Source organism: Rhineura floridana, chromosome 12, assembly GCF_030035675.1.
Source record: "Rhineura floridana isolate rRhiFlo1 chromosome 12, rRhiFlo1.hap2, whole genome shotgun sequence".
NCBI classification, from domain to species: Eukaryota; Metazoa; Chordata; class Lepidosauria; order Squamata; family Rhineuridae; genus Rhineura; species Rhineura floridana.
Window position 1 is genome coordinate 15,664,793 of NC_084491.1, and position 27,338 is coordinate 15,692,130.

A 27,338-nucleotide genomic window follows, 5' to 3' on the forward strand; every position below is an offset into this window, starting at 1 on the left:
GGCCATTACTGCATCTTGTGGGAGCAAATTCCATAGTTTAACTATGCGCTGAGTAAAGAAGTACTTCCTTTTGTCTGTCCTGAATCTTCCAACATTCAGCTTCTTTGAATGTCCACGAGTTCTAGTATTATGAGAGAGGGAGAAGAACATTTCACTATCCACTTTCTCAATGCCATGCATAATTTTATACACTTCTATCATGTCTCCTCTGACCCGCCTTTTCTCTAAACTAAAAAGCCCCAAATGCTGCAACCTTTCCTCGTAAGGGAGTCGCTCCATCCCCTTGATCATTCTGGTTGCCCTCTTCTGAACCTTTTCCAACTCTATAATATCCTTTTTGAGATGAGGCGACCAGAACTGTACACAGTATTCCAAATGCAGCCGCACCATAGATTTATACAATGGCATGATGATATCAGCTGTTTTATTTTCAATACCTTTCCTAATTATCCCCAGCATGGAATTTGCCTTTTTCACAGCTGCAGCACACTGGGTCGACATTTTCATCATGCTGTCCACTACAATCCTGGCCTCCAGGTTGCCTGATAATCCCCCCTCCCCCCGAAAAAAAATTAGCGTCATCTGTTAAATGCAAGCAGTAGAAATAGGCAATGCCCTTTGAAAACTAAAATCAGTGCATCCTTTAAATCAGGGCCTTCCTCCATTTTGATGGGTCTTGGTGGTGGTTGTGTCCATTTTGTCAGAGTCTTGAGCATGCACTCTTTTTCGATTAAGGATTGTGGGCATTTATCCATATTGAAATGCCAGCCACTTAATAGCACCATTTTCTTTCCTACTCAGAACAAGATCTTCATCTACCGTGGGAAGGAGTATGAAAGGAGGGAAGATTTCAACCTGAAACTTCTGACCCAGTTTCCAAATGCCGAGAAGCTGAGTAGCACTGCTCCGCCAACGGAAGAGATCAAAACCTCTCTTAAGCAGTGTATCTTTTCTGAGGGGTCCAGTTAGAGATCAAACTACATGGTGGCAGATTCACATATAAAGCAGAGGGTGGGTAGGAGTCTTACTTAAACAATAAGAGGAGTTCATGGGAGAGGGATGCGCATGCTCCCCCTGTTTTTCTCCATTCCTGGCTCACTTCAGGGATCAGAGCCAGGCAGGGAGAAGAGTGGCTGGGACCAATCAACAGCAATGGGTGTCAAGAGTTTTTTATTATTTATGTATTATTTATTTACCCTGCTCTTAGACTCCCAGAGTCCCTTATGTAAAATCAAATGAAAAACAAGACAGTCCCTGCATGCAGGCTAATGAACTAAAAGACATGACACAAAAGGAAGATGGGAAGGGGAGGGAGGAGGAATACGATAAACTTGGGCACCAGTTCTTCAAGGTACATAGTATTTCTTGTAACAACCTGCTGGAATGGTTTCTCAGCAGAGCTGATGGGGAGGGTCTTTGCTTCCCATCACTTCCTCTGCTGCAAGTTGATGGAGCAGCTGCTGCTAGGTGACAGAGTTGGGACAGTTCACACCCATTTCCCACATATTCCCTTTATTGTTTAAATAAGACTCCACCTTCCACTTTTATGTGTGTGTGAGGTGGACCTTTCTGAGATGACCTGGCCACAAAATCTGTATGAGCACATACCACCTGGGTAGTGACCTCCGATACGCCACTACCTTATACCAGCTACCTTACACCAGGTCAAACTGTTTCTCCGTCTAGTTCAGTATGGCCTACTCTGATTGGCAGCACCTCCCCTGGCTCTCTAGCAGCGAAGGGTATTTTGCATCATCTGCTCCCTGTTTGTTAGGTAGCAAAAATAATTGTGATTGAACCTGGGACCGTTTTCATGCAAAGCATACGCTCTGTCTCTCACCTGCAGGCCCTCCGGTGCTCTTGCTTTGCAAGAAATGCCCCTGCTAGAAAAGAAAAGCATTTTCAGAGCCCTCCTTGCCCGCTCTCTTTTTACCATGAGAGCAAACCAGTTCCCCTTTTGTGATGTGACACCCTTCACACAAACTTCACTTAGCTACTAATTTTGGGAAGGGCTCCAGTACATGCATCGGGGGTGGGGAACCTTTTTTGGCCCGGCAGGCCATATCTTTATCTGCCCCCACCCCACCGGCCACCTTTGACATCATGATGAGGTCAAGTGACTGATAGGAGGGCAGTCCTGCCTACCTGTCAAAGTTGACCCACGGGATGAAGGGTCTGGGAAGGTGCTGGCAAAGCAGCACCCAGCAGGTTTGACATCTCTGCTCATCAGTTGATGAGCAGAGGGTTCAGTCTTGCTGTGTGCAGAGGTCTCCTGTGCTGAAGCAGTGCTCAGAAGGAGGTGGGTGTGGTCTTGGGTAGATGACCTTGCAGGCCAAATAGGACCCCCTAGTGGGCAATACTATCCCCATCCCTGCTATAGGCATTAAGATAAGATTCAGAGTTCAGACTTTTCTGCCAGAGTTCCTTCTTATTTCCATTCCTTGATGCTCACTACTCAGATGTTCAGTGCTTCACAGTTAAACCTGTCATGAACCTCCCGCCAAACTACAAGGACAAGCCTGTTCCGGAGCAGATTCTAAAGTAAGCAGTCTCTTACTGGTCAATCCTTCCTGTGCATCTAGAAACAAACGGTTCTGCTGGGCTTCAGCTGCCAGTTGGCTTGCTCGGACAACGTTTTTTTCTTAAACTGCAGCACATACGAATTTTATTTATTTATTTATTTATTTATTTATTTGTTTGAGTTACATCCCTCCCAGTAGGAGCCCAGGGCGGGAAATATAGGATGCTACCTTAAACTGAGTCAGACCATTGGTCCATCTAGTTCCATATTACCTACACTGACTGACAGCAGCTGTCCAGAGTTTCAGACAGGAGTCTTTTCCTAGTCCTTCCAGGAGATGCTAGGGATTGAACCTGGGACCTTCTGCATGCAGTGCAGATGCTCTACCAGTGAATTAGGGACCTTCCCCTCAACAGCTTCGGGCTTTCTTTGATGTCAAATTTAGAAGATGGTGCTGCATTTTGTGGTGCTGTGTAAAGCTGCAGTTTGCGTCAGCCTGTCTGCATTCCTCTTGTTACTTGTGGGGCTAAGTGCCTCCGTTCCCCCAGTCCTGGTTCAAATGCTGCACTGTTTTGCATGGTTAAATGGTTTAGAAACTCCAGGCATGCAAAAGTGGGATATAAATAATTATTTATATGCAAAACAAACCTCTATAGTTGCCAACATTAAGAAAGGATATTCTGGTGATGAACAGCATAATGTTAACAATAACGTTACATTAAGTACAAAATGCATCACAAATCAGTGGATCAGTTTAATACATCAATATAGCTGGATCACCTCTAAGGGAAAGCCTATATGAACAGAAAAGTTTTAAGCAGGAACATGCATGCCAGTGTCCCATGGTATGGTCTGAAGGCATGTGAGGCCACCACCTTGCTGAAGCTAAGCAGATCTCGGTCTGGTCAGTGCCTGGATGGGAGACCACCTGGGAAATGAGAGAAAGACGGGATATAAATGTAAGAAAATAAAACAAATAAAATACTGTAGATGCTTGCCTGATACTCATTGGGGGCACATTCCAAGAAGCAGATGCCACCACTTTAAAAGCCCTGGTCTTTGCGGGCATAAGATGAACCTCGGAAATGTACAGCACCACTAAGCATGTCTCTCTTGAGGACTGAAGCGACCAGGCATAGGCTCGTGGAGGTAAACTGGTCCCAAGGTTTTGCCAGTAGCAACCGTTTATAAATAAATTGTAATAATAATACAGCCAGACCTTTTGATTTTCAGTGGCGACTGAAATTGCACCCTATGGTTTGATTTGAGCTGATTTGTTTTGTTGCTGCATTAGCTTCTATAGATCCAATGAAGTGCAACAATTCCGATACTCCCGGCCATTCAGAAAAGGCGAAAAAGACCCTGAGAATGAATTTGCAGTAAGTCCTTTCTCCCTTGAACCAATCCTTTAAGTTTTGCTTTTCCCCCTGGGTTACCCTACATATTCCATTGCATTTCTTGATGTATGAGATTATGTCACTCTGGTGCTAAACCCATGGTGGGCAAAGGGACCTGGAATACAACAGAGCTAGGAGCATAGGAAGTTGCCTTTATACTAGACCAGCCTAATGTTGTCTGCTCTGATTTGGCAGCAGCTCTCCAAAGTCTCAAGCAGAGGCCTTTCCTGCCCCTAACTACCTGTTGCCTTTACCTCAAAATGACAGGGATCTTCAACCTGGGATGCTTTGCACGCAGACCGCGTCTTCTGCCACTGAGTTGCATCCCTTCCCAAGAACTTCTCCTGCACAGCTAGCAACTGTAACTGCCTCCATTTTGCTTGCTTGACTTTGGCTTTTCTTTCCAGACGATGTGGATCGAGAGAACTACCTACACGACTGCCTATTCATTCCCAGGAATCCTCAAGTGGTTTGAAGTCAAACAAGTGGCAGTGGTGAGCTTTCAAGAGGATGCATTTCAATCTCTTTATTATTCATTGCATTTTTGTTAGGGATGGGGAGTTATTTGTTTCAGTTTGCATCTCACTGACCCTCCCACTGGAGTCCTGATCTGGATCAGGCCCGCTGTTGTTTGCGCCTGCTGTTTATGTCTTTGTCTTCTGCAAAGTAGCTGCGCTGAACATTTTAAGGAACTCTCCCTCCCTGGCTTGCTGTTTAATTCATCTCCCCTATGCAGGCATATAGTTTCCTGTGCTCATAATGGATCGATGCAGCGATTGTTTCATCCTGTTCCATAAGTGAGAAGGAAATGTGATGGTCTGCAGAGAAATGACCACGTCCAGATTTCTATGCTGTGCTTTTTTTTTGTATTGAGAGCTGCGCATGATTAGCAGTCCTCAAAATGAAAAACTGTTTCTGGCAGAATGCAAACAGAAAGCTCTGTGGTAGGAGTGGGGCATCCTATGTATGCACTGCTGATCAAAGTGGTGTTCCCCTTCGCTTTGTTATCACAACAGCTCTGTGAGGTGGGCTGAGCTTGAGAAAATGTGCCTGACCCAAGATCACCCAATGGGCTTTATAACTAAAAGGAGACTTGCACCACCATAGTCTTAGTCTGGCACCTTGACTGCTGCTCTGAGGCTCCATCTGCACTGTACATTTAAAACCGTGTTGCACCACTTTCAATGATCTTGGCTTCCCTCAAAGAATCCTGGGAACTATAAAGCTAAAATTCCCAGAATTCCCTGGGAAAAGCAATTGACTGTTAAACCACTCTTGAGAATTGTAGCTCTGTGAGGAGAATAGGGGTCTCCTAACAATTCTCAGCACCCTTAACAAACTACAGTTCCCATGATTCTTTGGGGAAAGCCATGACTTTTTAAGTCATGCAGATGGGGTCTGAATGAAGAAGCAGGGCTGAAAAAGTAGATGTCAACCCTGTTTTGTCCTTCTCCTATATTTAAGTGCCAATTCATACACATCCTCCTGAGATGGCACAGCCCTCAAGCAGAGGCTGTACTACCAAGGTTTCACATTGTTAGGCATTTCCTCCCCTGATGTTGGACCCTTTTATGACAGTTGCAAAAATTAAACAAACTCCATGCCAGGGCTTGAAAGCAGCGTCCTCTACTTTTCAAATGATAATTTTTGCAGTTTTCTCTTTGGGGCAACTTTAACCAACTTCTCATCTCAACCTCAGCTGGAAGAGTCTTCCCCACTTCAGGACTATTATTATTGTTGTTGTTGTTACAACAATAACAATAATATATCAATATTATATGAATATGAATAAATTAAATTTATATCCCGCCCTTCCTCCCAGAGGGAGCCCAGGGTGGCAAACAGCAACACTAAAAGCACTCTAAAATATCTGAAAAACAAAAGACTTTAAAACATATTGAAATAAAACATCTTTTTTTTAAGTGTATCACGTCAAAGGCGTGCAAATGGTCCAAAGCATGGACACCGCTAGCCAGGGTAAAGTCGCTGAGTATGACATGGACCGTGGAGAGTGGGATATAGATTGAAATTTGCTTTGACCAACTCTGAAGAGTTCGTTTGAGATATGGCCTTCATTTTCTTGTATTTGTGCTTCTCAGGAGGAAATCAGCCCCTTGGAAAATGCCATTGAAACGATGGAGCTGACCAATGAGAAAATCAGCAACTGCGTTCAGCAACACGCCTGGGACCGCACCCTGCCTGTTCATCCTCTCTCTATGCTCTTGAACGGCATTGTAGATCCAGCCGTCATGGGTGGATACACCAATTATGAGAAGGTCAGCTGTCTCTTGCCATCTCTAATAAGACATGCAACTGGGCCTGCAGAATAGGGTCGGGGTGAAATTAGGTTCAGCTCGCATTTAAAGGCAAACCTACCTAATCTGCACTTTCCAAAACAATACCTAGATTGAAACACAGCCGTCCTCCACAATTCACAATTCCCCGAATTCTGCAGTGCAGTTCTGCAGCCACATAATGTGTACAAAAATGCATATGCTAGAGCAGCCTTTCCCAACCTTTGGGTCTCCAGATGTTGCTGAACTACAACTCCCATCAGCCCCAGCCATAATGACCAATGGTCAGGAATTACAGGAACTGTAGTCCAGCAACATCCAGAACCCAAAGACTGGGAAAGGCTGTGCTAGGGTAAAATGTGCATAGAATCGTAGAGTTGGAAGGGGCCTATAACGCCATTGAGTCCAACCCCCTCAGTGCAGGAATCCAAATTAAAGTATACCCAACAGATGGCTGTCCAGCTGCCTCTTGAGGGCCTCCAGTGTTGGAGGGTCCACCACATCCCTAGGTAATTGTTTCCATTGTTGTACCACTCTAAGAGTTAGGTTGTTTTTTCTGATGTTCAGTCAAAACCTGGCTTCCTGCAACTTGAGCCCATTATTCCATGCCCTGCACTCTGGGATGATCGAGAAGAGATCCCGGCCCTCCTCTATGTGACAACCTTTCATGTACTTGAAGAGTGCTGTCATATCTCCCCTCAGTCTTCTCCAGGCTAAACATGCCCAGTTCTTTCAGTCTCTCCTCACAGAGCTTGTGTTTCTAGTTCCCTGATCATCCTTGTTGCTCTCCTTTATTTATTTATTACATTTCTATACCGCCCCATAGCTGAAGCTCTCTGGGCGGTTTACAGCAATTAAAAACATTAAAAACAAATATATGAATTTTAAAACACAAAAACAATTTAAAAACACAATTTAATTTTTTTTTTAAAAAAAAAATTAAAAACACATGCTAAAATGCCTGGGAGAAGAGGGAAGTTTTGACCTGGCGCCGAAAAGGTAACAGTGTTGGTGCCAGGCACACCTCATCAATAAGATCATTCCATAATTTGGGGGCCACAACTGAGAAGGCCCTCTCCCTTGTTGCCAGACTCCCAGCTTCCCTCAGAGGAGGCACCCGGAGGAGGGTCTTGGATGTGGAGCATAGTGTACGGGTGGGTTCATGTCGGGAGAGGCATTCCATCAGGTATTGTGGCCCTAAACTGTGTAAGGCTTTATAAGTTAAAACCAGCACCTTGAATTAAGCTCGGAAACATACAGGCAGCCAATGCAAACGCCAGAATCAGTTTTATATGTTCGGACCGTCTGGTCCCTGTTACCAATCTGGTCGCTGCTATTTGCACAAGCTGCAGCTTCCGAACCTTCTTCAAAAGCAGCCCCAGGTAGAGCGCATTGCAGTAATCTAACTTGGAGGTTACCAAAGCATGGACAACTGAAGCCAGGTTATCCCTGTCCAGATAGGGGCGTAGCTGGGCCACCAACCGAAGTTGGTAGAAGGCACTCCGTGCCACCAAGGCTACTTGAGCCTCAAGTGACAGAGATGGTTCTAGGAGAACCCTCAAGCTACGAACCTGCTCCTTCAGGGGGAGTGCAACCCCATCCGGGACAGGTTGGACATCCACCATCTGGTCAGAAGAACCACCCACTAGCAGCATCTCAGTCTTGTCTGGATTGAGCCTCAGTTTATTAGCCCTCATCCAGTCCATTGTTGCAGCCAGGCACTGGTTCAGCACATTGACAGCCTCACCTGAAGAAGATGAAAAGGAGAAATAGAGCTGCATGTCATCAGCATACTGATGGCAACCCACTCCAATGCTCCGGATGACCGCACCCAATGGTTTCATGTAGATGTTGAACAGCATGGGGGACAGAACTGACCCCTGCGGAACCTTGTACTGGAGAGTCCAGGGTGCCGAGCAATGTTCCCCAAGCACCACCTTCTGGAGCCGACCTGCCAAGTAGGAGCGGAACCACCGCCATGTAGTCCCTCCCACTCCCAACTCAGCCAGTCTTTGAACCTATTGCAGTTTGTCTGCATCCTTCTTAAAGTGTGGTGTCCAGAACTAGACACAGTGTTCAAGACGAGGCCTTACCAGTGCTGAATAGAGGGGAATATTTATCAGTGCATATATCAGTAAGAATTACAAACAAAAATGCATTAATTTGGAGAAATCGCTCTGCAAAAATGTGTATCATTTTCTAAAGATTATTTTGTACTTCTGCAAAACTTGAGGTCCCCTGGCAAACGTGGTGATACTTTCCTCTTGTGCATGGATGGTTCCATTGTGGCTATATATGCAGCAGCACTCAACTTGAAAGAGACCGTAATATAAACTGCAAGAAAACTTAGGGTGGAGTTCAAGAGATGGGTTTCTGGTCATTAGACCTTTGCATTTCTGTAATAGGATGCCTGGTCCACTTTGGGAACTCTTAAGTATAGAGGATTGTAGGTTTTGGAATGTTTTGCCAAAAACTGAAGGGAATGGAAGGGAGGAACAGTGTAGACATTAGTCATGGATAGGGATGGTGGAGAAATCCAGTTCAGTTTGTATTTAAAAGTGAACCCACCTTATCAACACTTTACAAAACAATACACAAACTGAAATACAGCCATCCTTCAAAATCTGCCTTTCTTCAAATGTTGCAGTGCAGTTCTCCAGCCAAGTAATGTGCACAGAAATGCATATACTGAAGTGTTCACAAAAATGCATAGATCACTGAAAATAGTATACAAAAATCCATTATATTGGGGGAAATTGCTTTGCAAAAACGTGTCTATTAAGAAAACAGTGCATGCAAAAATTTGTGTATGATCAGAAATTTGCACCAAAGTGTGGATGAATTTTCATAAGGACTTTTTTTAAAAAACAAATCACAAACTGGTGTGGAGAACTGAATTTAAGAATGGAAAAATGGTAAGTGGAGAGAAACCAAAAATGACGGACTTGCCCATCCCTAGTCATGGATGTAGAGGAGTGAAGTGAGGAAGGGCAAGATATAGTCTTGCTCAAACCGTTTTGTTTTGAGATTTCACCAAATGTTAATTATCTTAAGGGAGGGGGGAATCCACCTAGCCATAAAGGCTAGAAACCTTGGTTTTATTTTGATATGTTTAAAGCTGAGATTCTTGAGTTGCTGCTGCATATATGTGTGGGGGGGATCTGGGTGGATTTGATTGGCATGGATGGTCCTGCCTTTGAGCTTGAACTTGAGCTAGATACCAGTGTTGGAAATCAGGAATTCAGAGCTGTGTTTTTCCAAAGGTATGATGGGGAACCAACTCTAAATTTGCCCCAAGTTGTCCTTGGCAGAGGATTTTGCCTTTCTGAGACATCTTCCTTTGTTTGGTCAATGTCAAAATGATTATAATAATTTAACCTCTGAAAATGGTTGCTTTTACTTTTAATAGCGCCTTTGTGTGTTTGTTATTATCAGCATGCAGTGTTTTATGCTGTGCCTGAAAAAAAAAAGCCTCTTTTATGGTTCCTTTGTTTATGCAGTTTTATTAGTTCATGTTTCCTATGTTAACTAGATGAAGATTCCCATTGCTTTACATTATCAAGGGACAACAGTCCTATAAATAGCATTGCTCCTACCATGAATCATGCAAATACCTTTTGTAGCTTTTGGTCATTGTCCAGACTGTTGGTTTGTTTGTTTTTTAATATCAGGAAATGGTTCCGAGCTGTTTTTGTTTCTTGAACTTTTATGAGTGGAGATTGGGGGGGAGTTCATTAGTATCTTATAGTCTGTACCAAGCTTGGTCAAGGAACTAACTGTTCCTCCATTAGAGCATGTTTATTAAATAACATCCTCAATACATGGGTAGTCCATGTGGTGCCCTCCAAATATTGTTGGGCTACAACTCTCATTGTCCTGAACCATTGGTCATGCTTGCTAGAGCTGATGGGACCTGTTCAGAAACATTTGGAGGGAACCACATGAGCAATCCTTGCCTCAGTCATATCACAGAAGAGCAAAATTTAGTATCTTGCTATATGAGCTCCCTTTACGCATTATCCATGTGAAAGGACTCCATATGGACGCCTGCTTTAAAGTATCACAGCCTGCACTTTGACTCTGGGGGCAGAAACAAATTAAGAACATACCATAGGAGCACAAGAAGAGTCTGCTGGATCTGGCCAATGGCCCATCAGGTCCAGCATCCTGTTCCCACAGTGGCAAACCGGATGCTTATGGATAGCCCAGAAACAGGACCTGAGCGCAAGAACACTCTCTCCTCCTGTGATTTCCAGAAACCATGGAGGCAGAGTAATAGCTATCATAGCTAGTAGCCATTGGGAGCCTATTGGGTAGATTTTTGGTGTTGTGTGATCTGAAATACCATTTAGCTGCTACATTTTGCAGCACCAGTTGAAATTTCCACAAACTGTTGAAAGGCAAGCTCATGCAGAGTGTATTGGAGTATTACCGAGACATATATAATCATGGCAAGGTCAGCTTTATTTGTATGAGCTAGTTACATTTCTAGACTGTCCCAAACCGAGCTTCCAAGATCAAAATCCATTATACCCTATACATGTAATACCTTTTCAGACACCAGCAGCATCAAAGCTAAAGCTGCTTTCAAAAGCCAGTTATAATAATAATAAAAGTTATCACACTTAAAGTCCTCAGCGAGTCAGCAAAGGGAGAAAAAAGATCTCACAGCTTTGGACGGTCACCAAGAGCAACACCCTTCTCTATGTGCAAACTTTGTAAACAATCAGTGGTCTCAAGGGTATGCCATGGATTGATCATTATTTGCATAATTTATTCTGCTGTTTTTAGAATCGTGCTTTTCTGGATACTGAGCTTGAGTTAGAATCATAAGGCTATTGTATCTAAGGTAGTGCTAAGTTAACGTCAGTTGTTCCGCTGGTAAAATGTTTTGTGGCAGCCTAACATTGTTGTGCAAGAGAATGCGTAAGTATGCTGCTGGTAACTTTGTGGCTCTGACCATTAGAAAGTTTCTCGTAATATTTAGATGAAACCTACTTCCCTGCAGTTTCCACCGTTGCACCCTTGGGAGCAACAGAAAACAAGTATACTCGATCTTCTAGCTAAGATTGCTATCATGTCTCCCCTAAATCTTCTCTTCTCTAGGCTAAGCATACCTGGCTCTTTTAACCACATAGCACTTGTTTGCCAGACCCCTCACCATCCTGGGTGCCTTCCTCTGGGCATGCTCCAGCGTGTCAGTGTTCTCAAAATGTGGTGCCCTCTAGATGCAGCCTGATAGGCTCAAAATAGAGCAGAACTATTACATCCCATGAGCTAAACATTATGCTTCTGTTAATGCAGCCTAAGATTGCATTTGCTTTTTTAGCAGCTGCATCACAGTGCTGCCTCATGTTCAGCCTGTCATCTGCTAAGACACCTAGATCCTTTTTGCATGTACCTTTGTGCCTTTGATTTGAATTGCAACTTTTTTTGCAGTGTGTGTCTTTGTAAAGCTTGCAAGAGTACACAGCAACAGAGAAAGAACTGTGAGTGAAGGGGTGTCCTATTTGCCATCCTTTGCATTAGAAGTGTGACAAGAGCAACTCCCATTTGGTTCTCTTTGCATTGAGAGATAGAGAGGAAGTCCTCCTAGCTGGCCATACTGCCACTGACCTATACTCATCCTTTTCTATCTGTCTTCCTTCCATGTAAACTGATACATCTCAGGGAGCTGTTCTCACCTTTAACTCACTTTCCTGTTCCCTCTTCCCTGCTGACCCTGGAGGAGAAGGAACCATGCTCTCTTTTGTCTCCTCTCCTCTAGCATAAGGGGCAATGCCCAAGCATGGTCATTGCAGCTTCCAACTTAGCTAGCTAGACAGAAGTAGCATCTTTCCTATCCAGTATGTATTTCTATTATCAAAGTAGTCTTTTCTTATTTTGAAACAAAGTCTCGGTGATTCAGAGCAAGGCAAAAGCTCGCTTTCTCTCAGGTAAAATCACACCCACATTGCACAGAGTGCTGAGCAAGCCAGACTAAGCTAAACTCTGCTCATTTACTAAAACTCTTAACTGGTCAGCCAGCTATCAGAGCCAACACTTTGGACCCCCTAGGAAACTCACCAAACCAAACTCTGCTGTAGCCTAGAAATGGGCACATGCAGTGCATTTGGTTGAGTGCTGAAGATGCTCCATCAACCTTGGTGCCTGCCCATAAAAGCCATGGGTGAGAGACTAGATGTCAGCAGGTTCCAGGAACCCCTTTGTTATGAAATTATGGCGGTGATCTGTGAATTTGTTCAGGCCCTGGGTAAGACTATATATTTAGTATAGTATTTATTTATTAGTAATGTGTATTCATAGCTTTATTGTATATTTTTGTAACATTTGTTGTTTTTAGTTTTCTGTATACTATTTAGGAGGTATTTTTATATATTAAGCGGTATAGAAATGATCTGAATCATAATAATCATATGACAACAATGTGGCAATGAGGATGCTCCGTAGATTGTGAAAGTCCATAATGCACTGCTATATTGCAATGGCTAGAAAACTATTTCTAGCTACAATGGGCTGCACCCACCACAGTGCAGTAGGGGTGTCCTCAGATCAGAATGCCGCCAGAAACAGTCAGCCCACAAATGCTTTAAAACAGGAGGAAAATTCATGTTCAGCCAGAGAATCTTTTGAGCTGGCACTCTGATTTAAAGTTACATTTGCAAAAGTGGAAAATTCATTAGAGCTTTGAAAAGCTGTGGCCTCATCTGGAAGTAATCAGGTTTTTGCTCACATTTTCTTGTTCTTGGCTCTGTCAGTAGAGGGAGTTTGGTTTTTGTGGGCTGCCATAATCATCATAATCTAAACCTTTATTTCATGTTGGGGACCAGAAATCAACCTCTTGAGCAGATCACATTCCTTGCTTGTAATTAAACACTAGCAAGGAGCTGTTTGAAGTATATATGTGTGTTTGCACACATGCATGCATGTCTAAAGAGGGATTGTACATTACCGTGCCCCCAATTTGGGTTTCCAGTCAATGGCATCCATAGGCTTTACCCTCCCTACAACATTGCTCCCATACTAGGATTGTCAGAGAATTCCATTGAAAACAGGAGCACAAATTCTCTTATGTAATGTTCGCTTCTTTGTCCCATGTCTGGAATGGAAATCAATCCAGTGAGTGCAATCGGTATTCACTGTGGGTTGGTTTTCAGTCCACACATAATATGTGATTGATTGCTTTCCCCCCAATTTGCATTGCATTTCCTTTGCACTGAAATGAATGGTGTGGAATGATGTAGTAACAATGCAATTAAGTGTGTGATTAATTATGTACAATTCTGCCAGACGGACAATGAGATGAATAACAGCTTTCGTCAGAAGCTGAACTGCAGCAGAATAGAAACAGTGCTGCATCTGACGAGCATGAGTCAGAATGGAAATGGATGCTTTCTTCTATCCATATCCCAAACATAGTTCTTTACTATTCCACCAAAGAGAGAACAGCAAGTATTTCATACATGAGAGAAATTAAAGGGGTGCATTTGGAGTAGGAACTAAGCCTGCTTCTCCCTGCTATGGGGCCCCAGTATCTAGGCAACAGACAACTTTAAACTCTGCTGGGCTTTGTTCCAGATCAGGATAAAGTTTGCGTGCATCCTCCTATGGAGCTTATTGCAAGCCATTGCAAATCACTTTTGTTCCTATCGAAGGCTTGCAACAACCCTGTATCAAGGGGATTAGAAAGAGCTGGTGAAGAGAGCAACAGGAGGTGCTAGTAGAACTGTTTGTGGTCCCTTTGCTAATTTGTGCATCCCTGCTGTTGCCAGGTTTGCTCAGGATGCATTTCTCTCAGCATGTCTGCAGGCTACTTTTTCATATTCAAGCGCTAATCCCTTCCAGAATGCAGATGAATGAGAGAAGGGGTAGGATTGAGCTCAGATGTGGAGCTAGAGGAACTATTTCCCACTGGCTGTGTTCCAAAGGGCACAGGATAGTTAATATCTGTTGGCCTCCTTCTCAAATAGCACCCTCAGCAGCCAATCAAATTGAGACTTTAGCCTCATTCAGGCATTCACCTGAACACAGGTGAGCTTGGAGCAGGGGTACACAGCCAAGCCCTGCCCACAACATCCCCACAGATGCTTCCTTCCCTTTAGACCCTTTGCAGGATAAGAGAGGGCTTCTGACTGCAGGGAGGTTTGCTTGTTTCTTTATTATTTCAAGTATTCATATACCACTTATCAGAAGATGCACCTCTTTAACCTAGCCTTTGACACCTGAGATGTATATTTTTAGGACCCACTCTATTTTTGTAATGTTTGTGAAAGAAAATTGTTTAAAATACATCCTTAAAAACAATTTAAAAGTTGCAACCATCCTGGGACCTTTGGGTGGTGAGTAAATAATAATGATGTTGATGATGAAAAGATTGCAAAGCTGTTTACTTAGTAAAAAAAAGGCAGCCAGCAGAAGTTATTCAAAAATGTTACCACAGTGGCCCCAAGGCTTTTGATGTGAAGAGGGAACCCATCTCTGGTTGTAAAACCTGTTTATTTTGGCAAGCATTAGGCTAATGCAGTTATTTGGGGGCTATTTGTATCAAAACTCTCCTTCTGTGTGTTTCAGTGGTTTTATCTTACTCCATTTTTGTTAATGATGGTACGCTGCCCGGAACACTGGAAAAGCAGCTCTTAAATGTTTTAAACAGCAATTAAATAAGATGCCATCCTGTGTCTTAAAATAAACTTTCTCTCTGGAAGAGTTAGGTCATGGGTAGTGGGATTCCCCCACCCCTGGTTGCTTAATCAGATTCTTTAAAAACCACATTCATATCTATGTGCTCCTTGTTTTTATTTCCTCTTTTCAGGCCTTTTTCACAGAGAAATATATCCAAGAACACCCTGAAGATCAAGATAAGATTGAACTGCTCAAGCAACTGATTGCTCTACAGGTACCATCTAGGAACGTTAGGAAGCTGCCTTTATAGTGAGTCAGACCGTTGGTCCATCTTGCTCAGCATTCCCTATGTATGGGGTGGGGACGTACATGGCCCTCATCCTAATTGCATGTGGCTCCCCAGATGATGTAGCTCCATGCTACCTCTGCAGATTTTCCCTCAGGGGATCTCTTCCTCTTCTGCTTTGTGCAGGGATGTGTGTGTGTGAGAGAGAGAGAGGAGAAATGGGGAGACACAAAGAAAGAAAGAGCTCTGCACTCCTGCTGGGTCCACCCACCAACAGCTCTGGCTCTGCGCACCATTAACGTATCTCATAGGTCAATCGTTCTTTGTCTGAAAATTTTCCTCACCCCTGGTCAGGCTTGACTGGTAAAGGTTCTCTCTAGGATTTCAGACACGTTCCTTCCCATTCCTACCTAAAAATGTCAGGGATTGAACCTTAGGGACATAAGAAGCCGCCTTATACTGAGTCAGGCTATTGCTCCATCTAGTTCAATATTGACCAGCAGTGGCTCTCCAAGAATTCAGTTAGGGAACATTCCCAGCCCTACCTGAAAATGCCAGGGACTGAACCTAGGACCTTCTGCATGCAAAGCAGTTGCTCTGCCACTGAGCGACAGCCCTTCCCAAGGCTGAGGAAGACCATGGAGAGCCACTGCCAGTCAGAGTAGACAATACTGAGCTAGATACGCAAATGCGCTGACTCAGGATATGCTAAGGGATGTAGGGTGGGAAATGGGCGTTGCCTTCCTGATGTCAAGAGTGTGGGCAAATTGTACTTGGGCACATAGGGAGGCTTTGTGTCCCTGCTCACCATCCATCGTGTTCGGCTCCCTCTTTCAGATGCCTTTGCTGGCTGAAGGGATTCGGATTCATGGGAAGAAGCTGACTGAACAGCTGAAGCCTCTTCATGACAGACTAACCTCCTGCTTCAAGGAGCTGAGGGAGAAAGTGGAGAAGCTCTACGGGGTGATAACTCTGGTAAACAGTTGCATGCTGCTTGCTAAGGTCACTTACAATACTCTCTGTTTGGAAAGCAATCACAATCCCGGCAACTAGCTACCAATTAGCAACGCCTACAGCCAAGCCATTCAGTTACCACTGGAGAGGTCTGTGCGGACGAGCTGTAGATCTGAAACAGGATTATTTTATTCCTCTATTATTCTTGATTATTTAATTATTTAGAGCATTTGTACCCCGCTATCCAGCCAAAAAGCCTTGCAGAGCAGCTAATGTATGATCCACCAAAACAAAACAGTCCCTGCCCGCAGGCTTGCCATCTAAAAGACATGTCAAACAGGGAAATAGGGCCAGGAAGGGGAAAAGAAAACAAATAATCTCATGCATCAGTTCTTAATAGCTAAACAGTAGTTCTTATAATGACGAGTTGGAAACTGTTCAGGGGCAGGAGCTGGCCTTTCAGCAGAGCTGATGGAATGAGTTCCTTTTGCCATGTTTCTGTCCTGTCTTTTTTCCCACAGAGGACAGGGCAACTGACAACAGAAAATACATTTAGAACACATTCATGTAACAATAAAGCCATTCGTCGAATCATAGCAACAGGATACCATGAAACTGGTCCTGTAATAAATCAAATTCTGGACCCAAAAACCTGAACAAATAAAAATGTCTTTAGCCCTCACTTAAAAATTTCCACTGAGGGGGCCAATCAGATATTCCCCTGGAAGGGAGTTCCACATATGGGATGTCACCACCAAGAATGCCCTGTCTCATGTCATCCTCCTCCTGGCCTCTGCTACTCAAGGACACCATTGGCTCATCAGGGTGCTTACTCCAGGCTGAGATCATTCCAGTAACCACCAGCTGAAAAGTAAACATCAGTACTCGTATATCTCCAAGGAGATGCAATTTGGTAGAAGAACCCCGAGTGTTGCGTCTGGCAAAGATGTCTTCCTTTGTCTTTTGCGTTTATTTATTTCCTTCATTTATATCCCACTATACCTCCAATGAGTTCAAAGTGGCATACAACATGGTTCTCCTCCTTCTCCGTTTTATCCTCACAACAACCCTGTGAGGTAGATTTGGCTGAGTGACCAGCCCAAAGTCACCCAGTGAGCTTCATGGGCAAGTGGGGATTTAAACCCTGGTCTCCCAGGTCCCCAGTCCGACATTCTAACCGCTATACCACACTGGCCCATTTCTTGCAAAACACATCCCCATTAGGATTCTTCCATTTTCTCATTGTATTCCAACCTCAGCCTTCCTCGCTGACGGAGAGAAAGCAGAGCAGGTCCGGGTCTGTGGTTTTGCCCTACATCATGTCCTCCACCTTGAGGAGGCTCTCAGTTACCTCTGTGACTTCCTCTGTGGGATCAACATCCTCTACCTCATCGGACAGTACTTCCTCCAGACCAGGGTCAGATGGGTGAGTGGTTTTGCGGGAAATAAATACATTATTTATTACAGTCGGTCAGGCAATAGACAGAATACAAAGTCCAAAATCACAGCCTCGCTAGAACCAATTGTTAACAATGACCAGCTAGGAACTAACAGCTGTAACTGGTTTGAGAGATATGACATCATTCAGATATATTACTACTGTTACTGATGGTGATAATGATTAGTGCTTTTTTTGGTAAAAAATGAATACCCAGTACTCACATCTTGATAAAGTGCCACGGGTGCCAGCACAAAATGGCTGCCATGGGCAGCAAAAAAAGACAACCCTATTATTATTATTATTATTATTATTATTATTACTATTATTATTACTATTATTATATCCTGCCCATCCTCCCAAAAAGTGCCCAGGATGGCAAACAGCAAGCGATAAAACACTAAAGTTGTTTTTTAAAAAATCTTCAAAACATCTTTTAAAAATCTTAAAAAGAAAACATCTTAAAAAAACAATTCCAGTACAGATGCAGACTGGGATAAAGGTATCTGCTTAAAAAGCTTGTTGAAAGATGCCAGATACTTTCTCACCTGCTCAGGTAGTAGCTTTATTAGTCCCCTCTCAAAAGGGTCTTTAAGGATTGACAAGGAAGGCACCTCATATGAAGATAAAATATGTGTTCTTTAATCGCTTGATAAAATCTACAGGAAAACAACACAGGAGATACTGTTTTGAGCACTAATTCAGGGGTCACTAAACTTTTTACACGCATGGGCACAGTTGGATTTTTGCCGTGGGCATCATCTCTCTAGTCTCTCTCCCCCCCCCGCCATCAGTCCGTGAGAGATAGAAAGAGTGCTTGTGCACACACATTTTACTTTTCCAAAGGACCTTGGTTAAGCTGGATCCAGTGCAATAAATATGAGTCTTGAAAAGCACACACAGCCAAAAGAGGAAGTAGGAAAGAGTGTCACTTTTCCGAACTTCCTCTTCAGTTCTATGTACTTTACAATGGAGAAATGAATAGCCACCCTCACTTCCTGATGACAAAGTATGCATTGAGTTGGGGGTGCGTGTGGGGCAGAGGTTTTGTGGGCACCAGGGGAAGACCTAAGGGCATCATCACACTCATTGGTGCCACATTGGCGATTCTTGCTGTAAGTGATTGCAAGGACAGCACCTATCCTTGAAGGGAACTTTGGCAAATCCACCATCTAGGATTTTAAAGGGTAAAACTGTCAAGATGCTTCATGTCTCTGGGGGACAGTTATTTTCTCAGGCTGACAAGAGAGGACAGGGGATAATTCTCTGTGCCTGTCTTTCCTATATGGGCTACAGATCTATTCTTGAACCACTGGTAGAAAGGAGGAATTTGTCATCCTCCAAGACGGAAGAGCTCCCTGCCAAGGATGACGGCGAGAACCGGACTAATAAATTCAGGCGGAAGGACTGGAGCCTCAGCAAATCTCAGGTCATTGTGGAGAAGGAGCCAGAGGCTGAAGGGACCTCCAACATGGTACGTATATGAATTATAATGATGATGAAATTCCCTTTGGGAACTTCTGTCATTTTCCTGCTAGCCACACATTATTATTATTATTATTTATTATTTATTAAATTTATATACCGCCCGACTAGCGATAGCTCTCTGGGCGGTGAACATAAAATAGTATAAAAATACAATGAATAACAAAATAATATTAAAATACAATCAACAATACAATAAACATTATTAAAACTAGATCAATGTAACTTAAAATGCTTCAGAGAATAGGAAGGTTTTGACCTGGCGCCGGAAGGAAAGCAGAGTCGGCGCCAGGCGTACTTCCTCAGGGAGACTGTTCCATAGTTCGGGGGCCACCACTGAGAAGGCCCTAGATCTTGTCATCACCCTCCGGGCCTCCCTGTGAGTTGGAACCCGGAGGAGGGCCTTCGTAGCAGAACGTAGTGCACGGGCCGGTTCATATCGGAAGAGGCGTTCCGCAAGGTATCGTGGTCCCGCACCGTATAAGGCTTTATAGGTTAATACCAACACTTTGAATCTAGCCCGGAAACATATTGGCAACCAGTGCAAGCTGGCCAGAACAGGTGTTATATGCTCGGACCGCTTGGTCCTTGTCAGCAATCTGGCCGCCGCATTTTGCACTAGTTGTAGCTTCCGAACTGTCTTCAAAGGTAGCCCTACGTAAAGCGCATTACAGTAATCCAAACGTGAGGTTACCAGAGCATGTACCACTGATGTAAGGTCCTCTTTACTCAAATAGGGACGTAGCTGGGCTACCAACCGAAGTTGGTAAAACGCATTCCTAACCACCGAGGCTACTTGAGCCTCAAGTGAGAGGGAAGAGTCTAAAAAGACTCCCAGACTACGAACCCGGTCCTTTAGGGGGAGTGTAACCCCGTCCAGGACAGGGTATATATCCACCATCCGATCAGAGAACCCGTCCACCAACAGCATCTCAGTCTTGTCTGGATTGAGCTTCAGTTTGTTAACTCTCATCCAGTCCATTGTCGAGGCCAGGCAACGGTTCAGCAAATCGACAGCCTCACCTGAAGAAGATGAAAAGGAGAAGTAGAGCTGCGTGTCATCAGCATACTGCTGCTTATGTCATCATTAAAAACCAGGAGGGGCTCAGGCAGTGGAAGATTTGATGACCACATCAAAGAAGGGCTTTCTGTTTTGTTAGGTTGTGTTGGCTGTCGCGAAGCCTTCTGAGTGCACACCGCTGCAGAGGTATATTACCATGACCCATGCTCAGATAAGCCTCCAGATGTTGGAGAGCCCATTTACAGGTCAGAGCCCAAATCAGGCTTAGTTTTCACTAAAGCTGCACTATACCAAGATGGGAGGCTTGCATGATTGAATGTTCCTCCATACAAAAATAAATAAAATCCCTGCACATAAAAATCTGGGCAGACTAGAAACCTTCTCCCTGGTATGTTAATTTTCTGTGAGTTAGGGAATGTTTTATACTGAAAAATATTCACCACACCTGCAGGCTGAAATGGAACATTCCATACGAAAGCGGAACATTCCTTAATGAGAACTGGAGCCTATTTCCTGTGAGAATCCAATTCTCTGGGTGTAGCTTTTATGTGTGAGAGAAAGTGTCAGAAAGACAGGTGCAAATTAATCACGCCTCTGCTTTTTCAGCTTCCAGGGTGGCACAGGAAGAAGAATTTGCACATGAGTTTCCCGCACGGGAAGCTGTTCAACTGTACCCACTTATGGGGATGCAATTTTCCTCATTCTTGTATCCCCCTAAAATAACACCTTACTTCCTACAAGGGCGGGGACCTCGGGCCCAGGGGCCAAATGCAGCCCTCCAGGCCTATCTGTCTAGCCCTTCTCAGGCCAACTCCATGCTGGCCCTGCTTCCCACTCCCCTTGAGTGCTTCTGCCTGGCTAGAAGGCGTCCTTGAACTCTGATCATGTCTCCTGCTTATCTGGATGGAAGGGGGGGTGAGTGTGTGTAGAAGCTAGCCTACTGCGCAAAGGTAAAATGTACATTTGTTACTCTGTCTGTTGTTGTCTCTGGCCCCAGAAGGGATTGCGGCCCTGAGGCTGAAGAAAGATTCCCAGCTCTGATCCACATGCTACAGCTTAGCCTATTCCCTAGCCTAATAACAATATATTTCATCTCAATAGCCTGTTTTTGTGCACCGAGCCTGCCTAGACCATTGCGTAGCCTTGTATTCAGCTAAGACCTCCTCAGTGTAGACCCATTGAAATGAATGAACCTAAGTTATTCATGTCTGTTAACTTTAATGGGTCTACTCCAAGTGGGTCTGCAATGGATACCACCCATGATGCCTACGGCAGCACTGCTAGTGCCTCCACCAAATCTTTTTCTTCTTTGCTTGGTCTGTTTCCACCCCTACAGAATGCATCAGGAAAAGCACCAAGACCAAAGAGTCTCCAGCTGGGGGAGAGCAGACTGTCGCTGTGTCAGAGCTTGTCACTCCAGCAAGCTACACCTCTCAGCCCACCACCAATTACTCCCAAAACGCCAAGAACCCAAAGTATGTTGTGCAGCTGCCATCTTTTGTTTCCTTTTGGGGAGAGCTTTAATGGGAAGAGTCCCTCCCCCGCCGGGCAGTTACGCATTTCTTCTTTTTAGACTAGGGGTGGGGAACCGGGGATCCTCCGGATGTTGTTGGATGCCATCTCCCATCAGCCCCTAACAGCATGGCCAATGGATGGTCCAAGATGATGGGAGTTGTAGTCTAACAACTCTGGAGCAGCATAAGTTCTCCATCGTAAATGTGTGTGTGTGTACATATCAAAAGTTATACTTGCCACTGGCAAGCACAATTGTGGCTGCCTTTCTTTCAAATCATGTTACCAAATTCTTCCAAGCTAAACAGGAAGTGGATTGGACTGTGAAAGACCAACGCAAATTGTGTTTGCATTTTGACAAATTTGTAGGGCAGTACAATATCTCAGAGAGGAGATCAGGTTTCCTGCTCCCCTGGTGCATTCACTGCCCAATTCCCCTGCTTTTTAAAGTTTGATAGAAATATCTGTGGGCTATAGGTACGTTCTTAAACTGCAAGGTTTTTTGCCTATTAGTGAATACTCTCTGGGCAAAATCAGGTGCTATTGGAGGTTGCTGATTCATAAGGTCTCCATAAGAAATCAACTTGAAGGCACATAACAACAACAAGCCTCTCCCAGCACCACAGCCTTGATCTAATCTACCCTGTGGTTGTTTTTACCTTCTGCTAAAGTTGACCCCCATGTTACAGAAGCCCACCAGGTCTCAACTAGGAGTTAGGCACTTATTGCCACTAGTCCCATGCTGTGGAACGATGTTCTGGCAGATATTTAGTAGGCATCCTCACTTTTGACTTTCAGGCATCTTTTGAAGATCGTTTTATGCCAACAGGCCTCTGTAGCTGTTCAAAACTTGCTTGATTAGCCAGTCATTTTAACAATTATTTTGTACAGTTTTAATGATGTTTTATTGTACACTAAGGGTGGTGTTCTGCTCAGAGTAGACCCTTTGAAATTATAAATCCAAGTTAGTTCATTTATTTATTTGTTGTTACAGAGATGGATTGATTCCATAAAGGAAGCCACAGACCTGAACTTACAAGATCTGAACAGGGTGGTTTATAACAGATGCTATTGGAGATCGCTGATTCATAGGGTCGCCATAAGTCGTAATCGACTTGAAGGCACATAACAACAGCATTTATAACCCACCTTTCCTCCAAGGAGCTAAAGGTGGTGTACGTGGCTGTTCTCCCCTCTCTCCATTCACAGCAACTCTGGCAGGTCACACCATACATTTATTCCACTTTAAGCAGTCATGGCTTCCCCCAAAGAATCCTGGAAAGTGTAGTTCATGAAGGGTGCTGAGAGTTGTTAGGAGTCCTCTATTCCTCTCAGAGGACTGCAACACCTTAAGTAATTTAATGATCACTCCCTCTTCCCAGGGAACTCTGGAAACTGCAGGTCTGTGAAAGAAATAGGGATCTCCTCACAACTCTCAGCACCCTTCACAAACTACACTTCCCAGGATTCTTTGGGGAAAGCCATGACTCTCTAAAGTGGAATAATAATGGAATAAATATGGAATAAATGTGAATGCAGCCTAAGAGACTGCAACTGGCCCAAGGTCACCCAGCAAGCTTCATGGCTGAGTGGGGGTTTGAACCCTGGTCTCCCACGTCCAAGACCAACACTCTAACCATTACACCACACCGTTACGTCCATTAACTATTTATTTATTCTTTCATTTGTTCCTCCCAGAAGAAGCCCAGGGCAGCAAGCAAAAACACTAAAAGCACTTTAAAACATCTTAAAAACAAAAGACTTTAAAAGAAGACATCTTAAAAACATTTTTTTAAAAACAACAACTTTAAAAACATCTTAAAAAGCAATTCCAACACAGACGCAGATCGGAATAAGGTCTTCAGTAGGTGTCAGAAAGACAACAAAGATGGTGCCTGTCTAATATTTAAGGGGAAGGAATTCCAAAGTGTGGCTGCCACCACACTCAAGTTCCATTTCCTAGGTAGTGCAGAACAAATCTCCTGATAAGATGGTAACTGCAGGAGGCCCTCACCAGGTCTCCCCAGTCTAAGTCCTGCACTCTAACAGGACCTTGTGAACAGACAGAAATGCAGGGCTATATTTTGGTCAGGGTTCAGCCTTAGCCCCACTACCTGTTTCTGATTTAAGCACTGCACTTTAGAGCATGTGAAGTGATAATAAAGCAGAGTGCCTCTGAGCATATATTCAGAGTGCCTCACCAAGTACACTCAATTAACCCCTAAGCTACAGAGGAAAGTATTTCTGGGTCACAAAGAGTTCTTCTTAAATCAGTCCTGGAGAACCTGAGGCCCTGCAGATGCTGTTGAGACTCCAACTCCCATCAGCCCCAGCCAACATGGCCAATTATCAGGATGCTGAGAGTTGGAAGCCAACACAGTGTGGAGTGGCACAGGTTCCCCATCTGTGTGTGCAGGCATTGGGTTGTATCCAGTCTTAGCCATATTCAGAGTGTCTGTTGGATAAGCCCAATTCCTATCTTATGCCTATGGACCTCCTGATAAGATGGTATCATAGGGTCTCACTCATACGGCGGGTTACGTTCCAGACACCCGCTGAAAAGCGAAACCCGCCGAAAAGCAGAACTCTGTCAATAAAATGGTGCCCGACGCCCAAAAAACGCCATAAAAGAGGAACAAGCGCCATAAGAGTGGGACCTCACTCTAATTCAGGGGTTCTTAACCTTTTTTGTGCCATGGACCCCTTCTCAGAATAATGTTTTTAAATGCATAAAATAAAATACATAGAATTACAAAGGAAACCAATTATATTGAAATACATTTATCAAAATATTAAAAAAAACAAATTTGTGATATAGTAATATATGTGCTTCTTTATTAAGGCATTAAATAACAAGACAATACATTTAAAATATAGGCAAGTTAAAGTTAAATTTTATTTTTTAACGACATAGTGAAGGCTTTTGTTGCTTAGCTTGAATAAGAACATTAAACTGTGGGGTGGTCTTTGACGAGGCAACACACATGTCATGTTGGACATCCAGTCAATTTTGAATTTTTGTTTTGATGGTTACAAGTGTTGAAAATCCCAAATCGCAAAGATATATTGTTGCAAATGGAATTAAAGCTTCCATAGCTCACTTTACAAGGCGAGCATAGGCTTCTCTCAAGGAACACCACAATTCTCCAAGGCTTTTTGAGTTAAACTCCAATTGTAGTAAGTTTTTTGTCCTAAGATCAATAAGTTCATCTTTGGCTAGGTCAACATCTTCGATACAGTCTATATCAGAAAGAAAGGATTGCGGATTCATGGTTCAACTTTAATGCCATCAAGATAGAAATAACTTTTGAAACAGTTCTGAGGTGTTTTCAGGTGTTCACAGATTGCTCTTTTCAAAGAAATTGACAGAGAATTTTGTATCTCAACTCCATCTTGGTAAAGCACTTCCTCCAACATTTGAAAGTTTGCAAGGATGTCGGCCTCTACTCTCTTCTTCCATATCAGCAGCTTAGCCAAGAAAGCTTGTAATTTTTCAGTAGCATCCATAATGGTGACTTCAGGACCTTGAATTGAAAGATTTATCTCATTCATGAGAGCCAGTGTCGTGTAGTGGTTAGAGTGTTGGACCCTGGGAGACCAGGGTTCAAATCCCCACACAGCCATGAAGCTCACTGCCTCTCAGCCTCATTCATATGGTTACAAATATCTGCCAGGTAAGCCAACCCATGGATAAAATCCTTTCTTTCAAAGTGTTCCAAGAGTGGATTTTTTTTCTTTCAGAAAAAGTGAAACTTCTGCCCTTGGTTTGAACAAGCGCTTCAAGACTTGTCCTCTTGAAAGCCAGCGAACATCTATGTGATAGAGAAACACTTCACATTCTGCTCCCATTTCTTGACAAAATCTTTTAAAAATGTGATGATTCAGAGACCTGCTTCTGATAAAGTTGATGGCTTTTATGGCTGTTGACAAAACTTCTTTCAGGGTTTTTGGAAGCGTCTTTATTGCCAGTGCATGTCTGTGTAAAAAGCAATGAGTGATGACAATGTGAGGAGCTTCCTTTTTCACTAAAGTAGCAAAACCAGATGTATTACCAAGCGTCGCAGGAGCTCCATCTGTGCAAAGTGTATGAAGGTTTTCTTTCCAGTCAAAGTTTTGTTTGACTTCACCGTTTGGTGGCTGAACGACTACTAGGTGCAGAGTTGCCCGATAGTTGGCCAGCTACGTTGTGCAAGCGTCTGTAGACAGGAAGACTGTGATCACATGCAATCTAGTGCTGGGTCTAATAACTACCGTAATTTCAAAGTAGTGATGAGCATAAATGATATTTTGAGATATCTGCAACAACTGTAATGTGATATGAAAATATCTGTGGTTTCTATTGGTGACAAAGTCACAGGTACTGCTAATACTACTGTGGTTTGTTGCCTACATTGATATTTGAAGGAAATGCTAAATTTCAGTTAGAGGTTAGTGAAAATAAAGATGTAATTTTTTCCCCATCCAAGTTCATGGACCCCCTGAAATCTATCCACGGACCCCTTGGGGGTCCATGGATCCCAGGTTAAGAACTCCTGCTCTCATTGAAAGCTGCCATATTAGCGGAACTCCGCAAAGCAGGGCCCTACTGTATCTGCAGGAGGCCTTCACCGGCAGAGCGCAGTGATCATCTGAGTATATAAGGGGTAAGATGAACTTTAGTGGATCTTCTCTGAGTAGGACTAGCATTAGATACATCCCATATTGTTGTACACCTGCCCTGATATTTTATGAGATGGCAGTATATACATACTTTTATAAATAATAAATAGATAAATAAAAGCCACAGCAAGCCTAAGAACAAATATAATCAAATGATGGTTAAAGTTGTCAAGCTGAAGGAAAAGTTGAAGGCCATCCCAAATTTGATTAAATTAACCCTCTGCTGTGAATATACTGAGACAATCTCCTCCAGATTTTTTTTCCTGTAGTTTGGATGGACTTTCTCATTCCATCACTAGGCATTAGAGTTCAGGAAACTGCAAGGGATAAAATCCAATGAGAAAGGAAACCCCACCGGACTTTTCTGGTGCCAGTCTGGATTCTGTTCCCCATTCTCCCAGGAGTGCACTTTTCATGTGCACTCAGATTCATTTAATGAGTGCAGAGGAAGTTTCTGACACACTGAGGGTTGGGGAATTCCAAGTGGGATTCCAGATTGACACGTCTGTTCAGAATCACCTGCTAAAGTAAGAGTGTGTGTGTGAGAGAGTGAGAGTGAGAGAGAGAGAGCACAAGAAGGCTTCCCATCTTTTGCCTGTTGCCTTTTTTTAACCTTAAAAGTGCCGGTCTTTTCCCCCCTTCTCTCTAGGTTTTCCTTCTTTGCAGACAGATGGATTAACGACTGTTAACTTGCAGAGCACCCCACCCCCACCTCCACCCAAATGCAAACCCTATGAGAACAGCAACTCAAGGAACACCGCAGAGGTTAGGAAATGGATTGCATTCCTTGATAGCAGCAGTGCAAGTGATCCTGGGGAGCATTTTTAGGGTGGTACTGTTTTGAAGAGTTTCTTTGGCTGGGCTCATTTCCCTTGGGGGAAGGGCCATAGCTCAGTGGGTAAACCCCCCGCTTTGCATGCAGAAGGTCCCAGGTTCAATCCCCGGCATCTCCAGGTAGGGCTGGGAGAGACTCCTGCCTGAAACCCTGGAGAGCTGCTGCCAGTCAGTGTAGTCAATACTGAGAAAGATGGACCAATGGTCTGACTCGGTATAAGGCAGCTTCCTATGTTCCTATGAACCATCACAGTGTGTGCTCATTTATTTTTAGTCATTTTCTTTAACAAGATTTATATACTGCTTGATCGTAAT

The 27,338-nt window shown here is 43.7% G+C and overlaps 1 protein-coding gene across 2 annotated transcripts in view; it reads left to right on the forward strand.

Moving 5' to 3' along the window:
- DOCK5 (dedicator of cytokinesis 5) overlaps positions 1-27,338 on the forward strand; it is a 201,228-nt gene that overhangs the window by 164,928 nt on the left and 8,962 nt on the right. For both annotated transcript variants that reach the window (XM_061593185.1, XM_061593184.1), the window contains exons 41-51: positions 802-943; positions 2,460-2,541; positions 3,816-3,900; positions 4,326-4,412; positions 6,018-6,194; positions 15,025-15,108; positions 15,958-16,095; positions 17,334-17,500; positions 18,809-18,986; positions 21,355-21,493; positions 26,839-26,954. In XM_061593185.1, the coding sequence (XP_061449169.1) occupies positions 802-943; positions 2,460-2,541; positions 3,816-3,900; positions 4,326-4,412; positions 6,018-6,194; positions 15,025-15,108; positions 15,958-16,095; positions 17,334-17,500; positions 18,809-18,986; positions 21,355-21,493; positions 26,839-26,954 (1,395 nt within the window). The remainder of the gene's footprint in view (positions 1-801; positions 944-2,459; positions 2,542-3,815; positions 3,901-4,325; positions 4,413-6,017; positions 6,195-15,024; positions 15,109-15,957; positions 16,096-17,333; positions 17,501-18,808; positions 18,987-21,354; positions 21,494-26,838; positions 26,955-27,338) is intronic.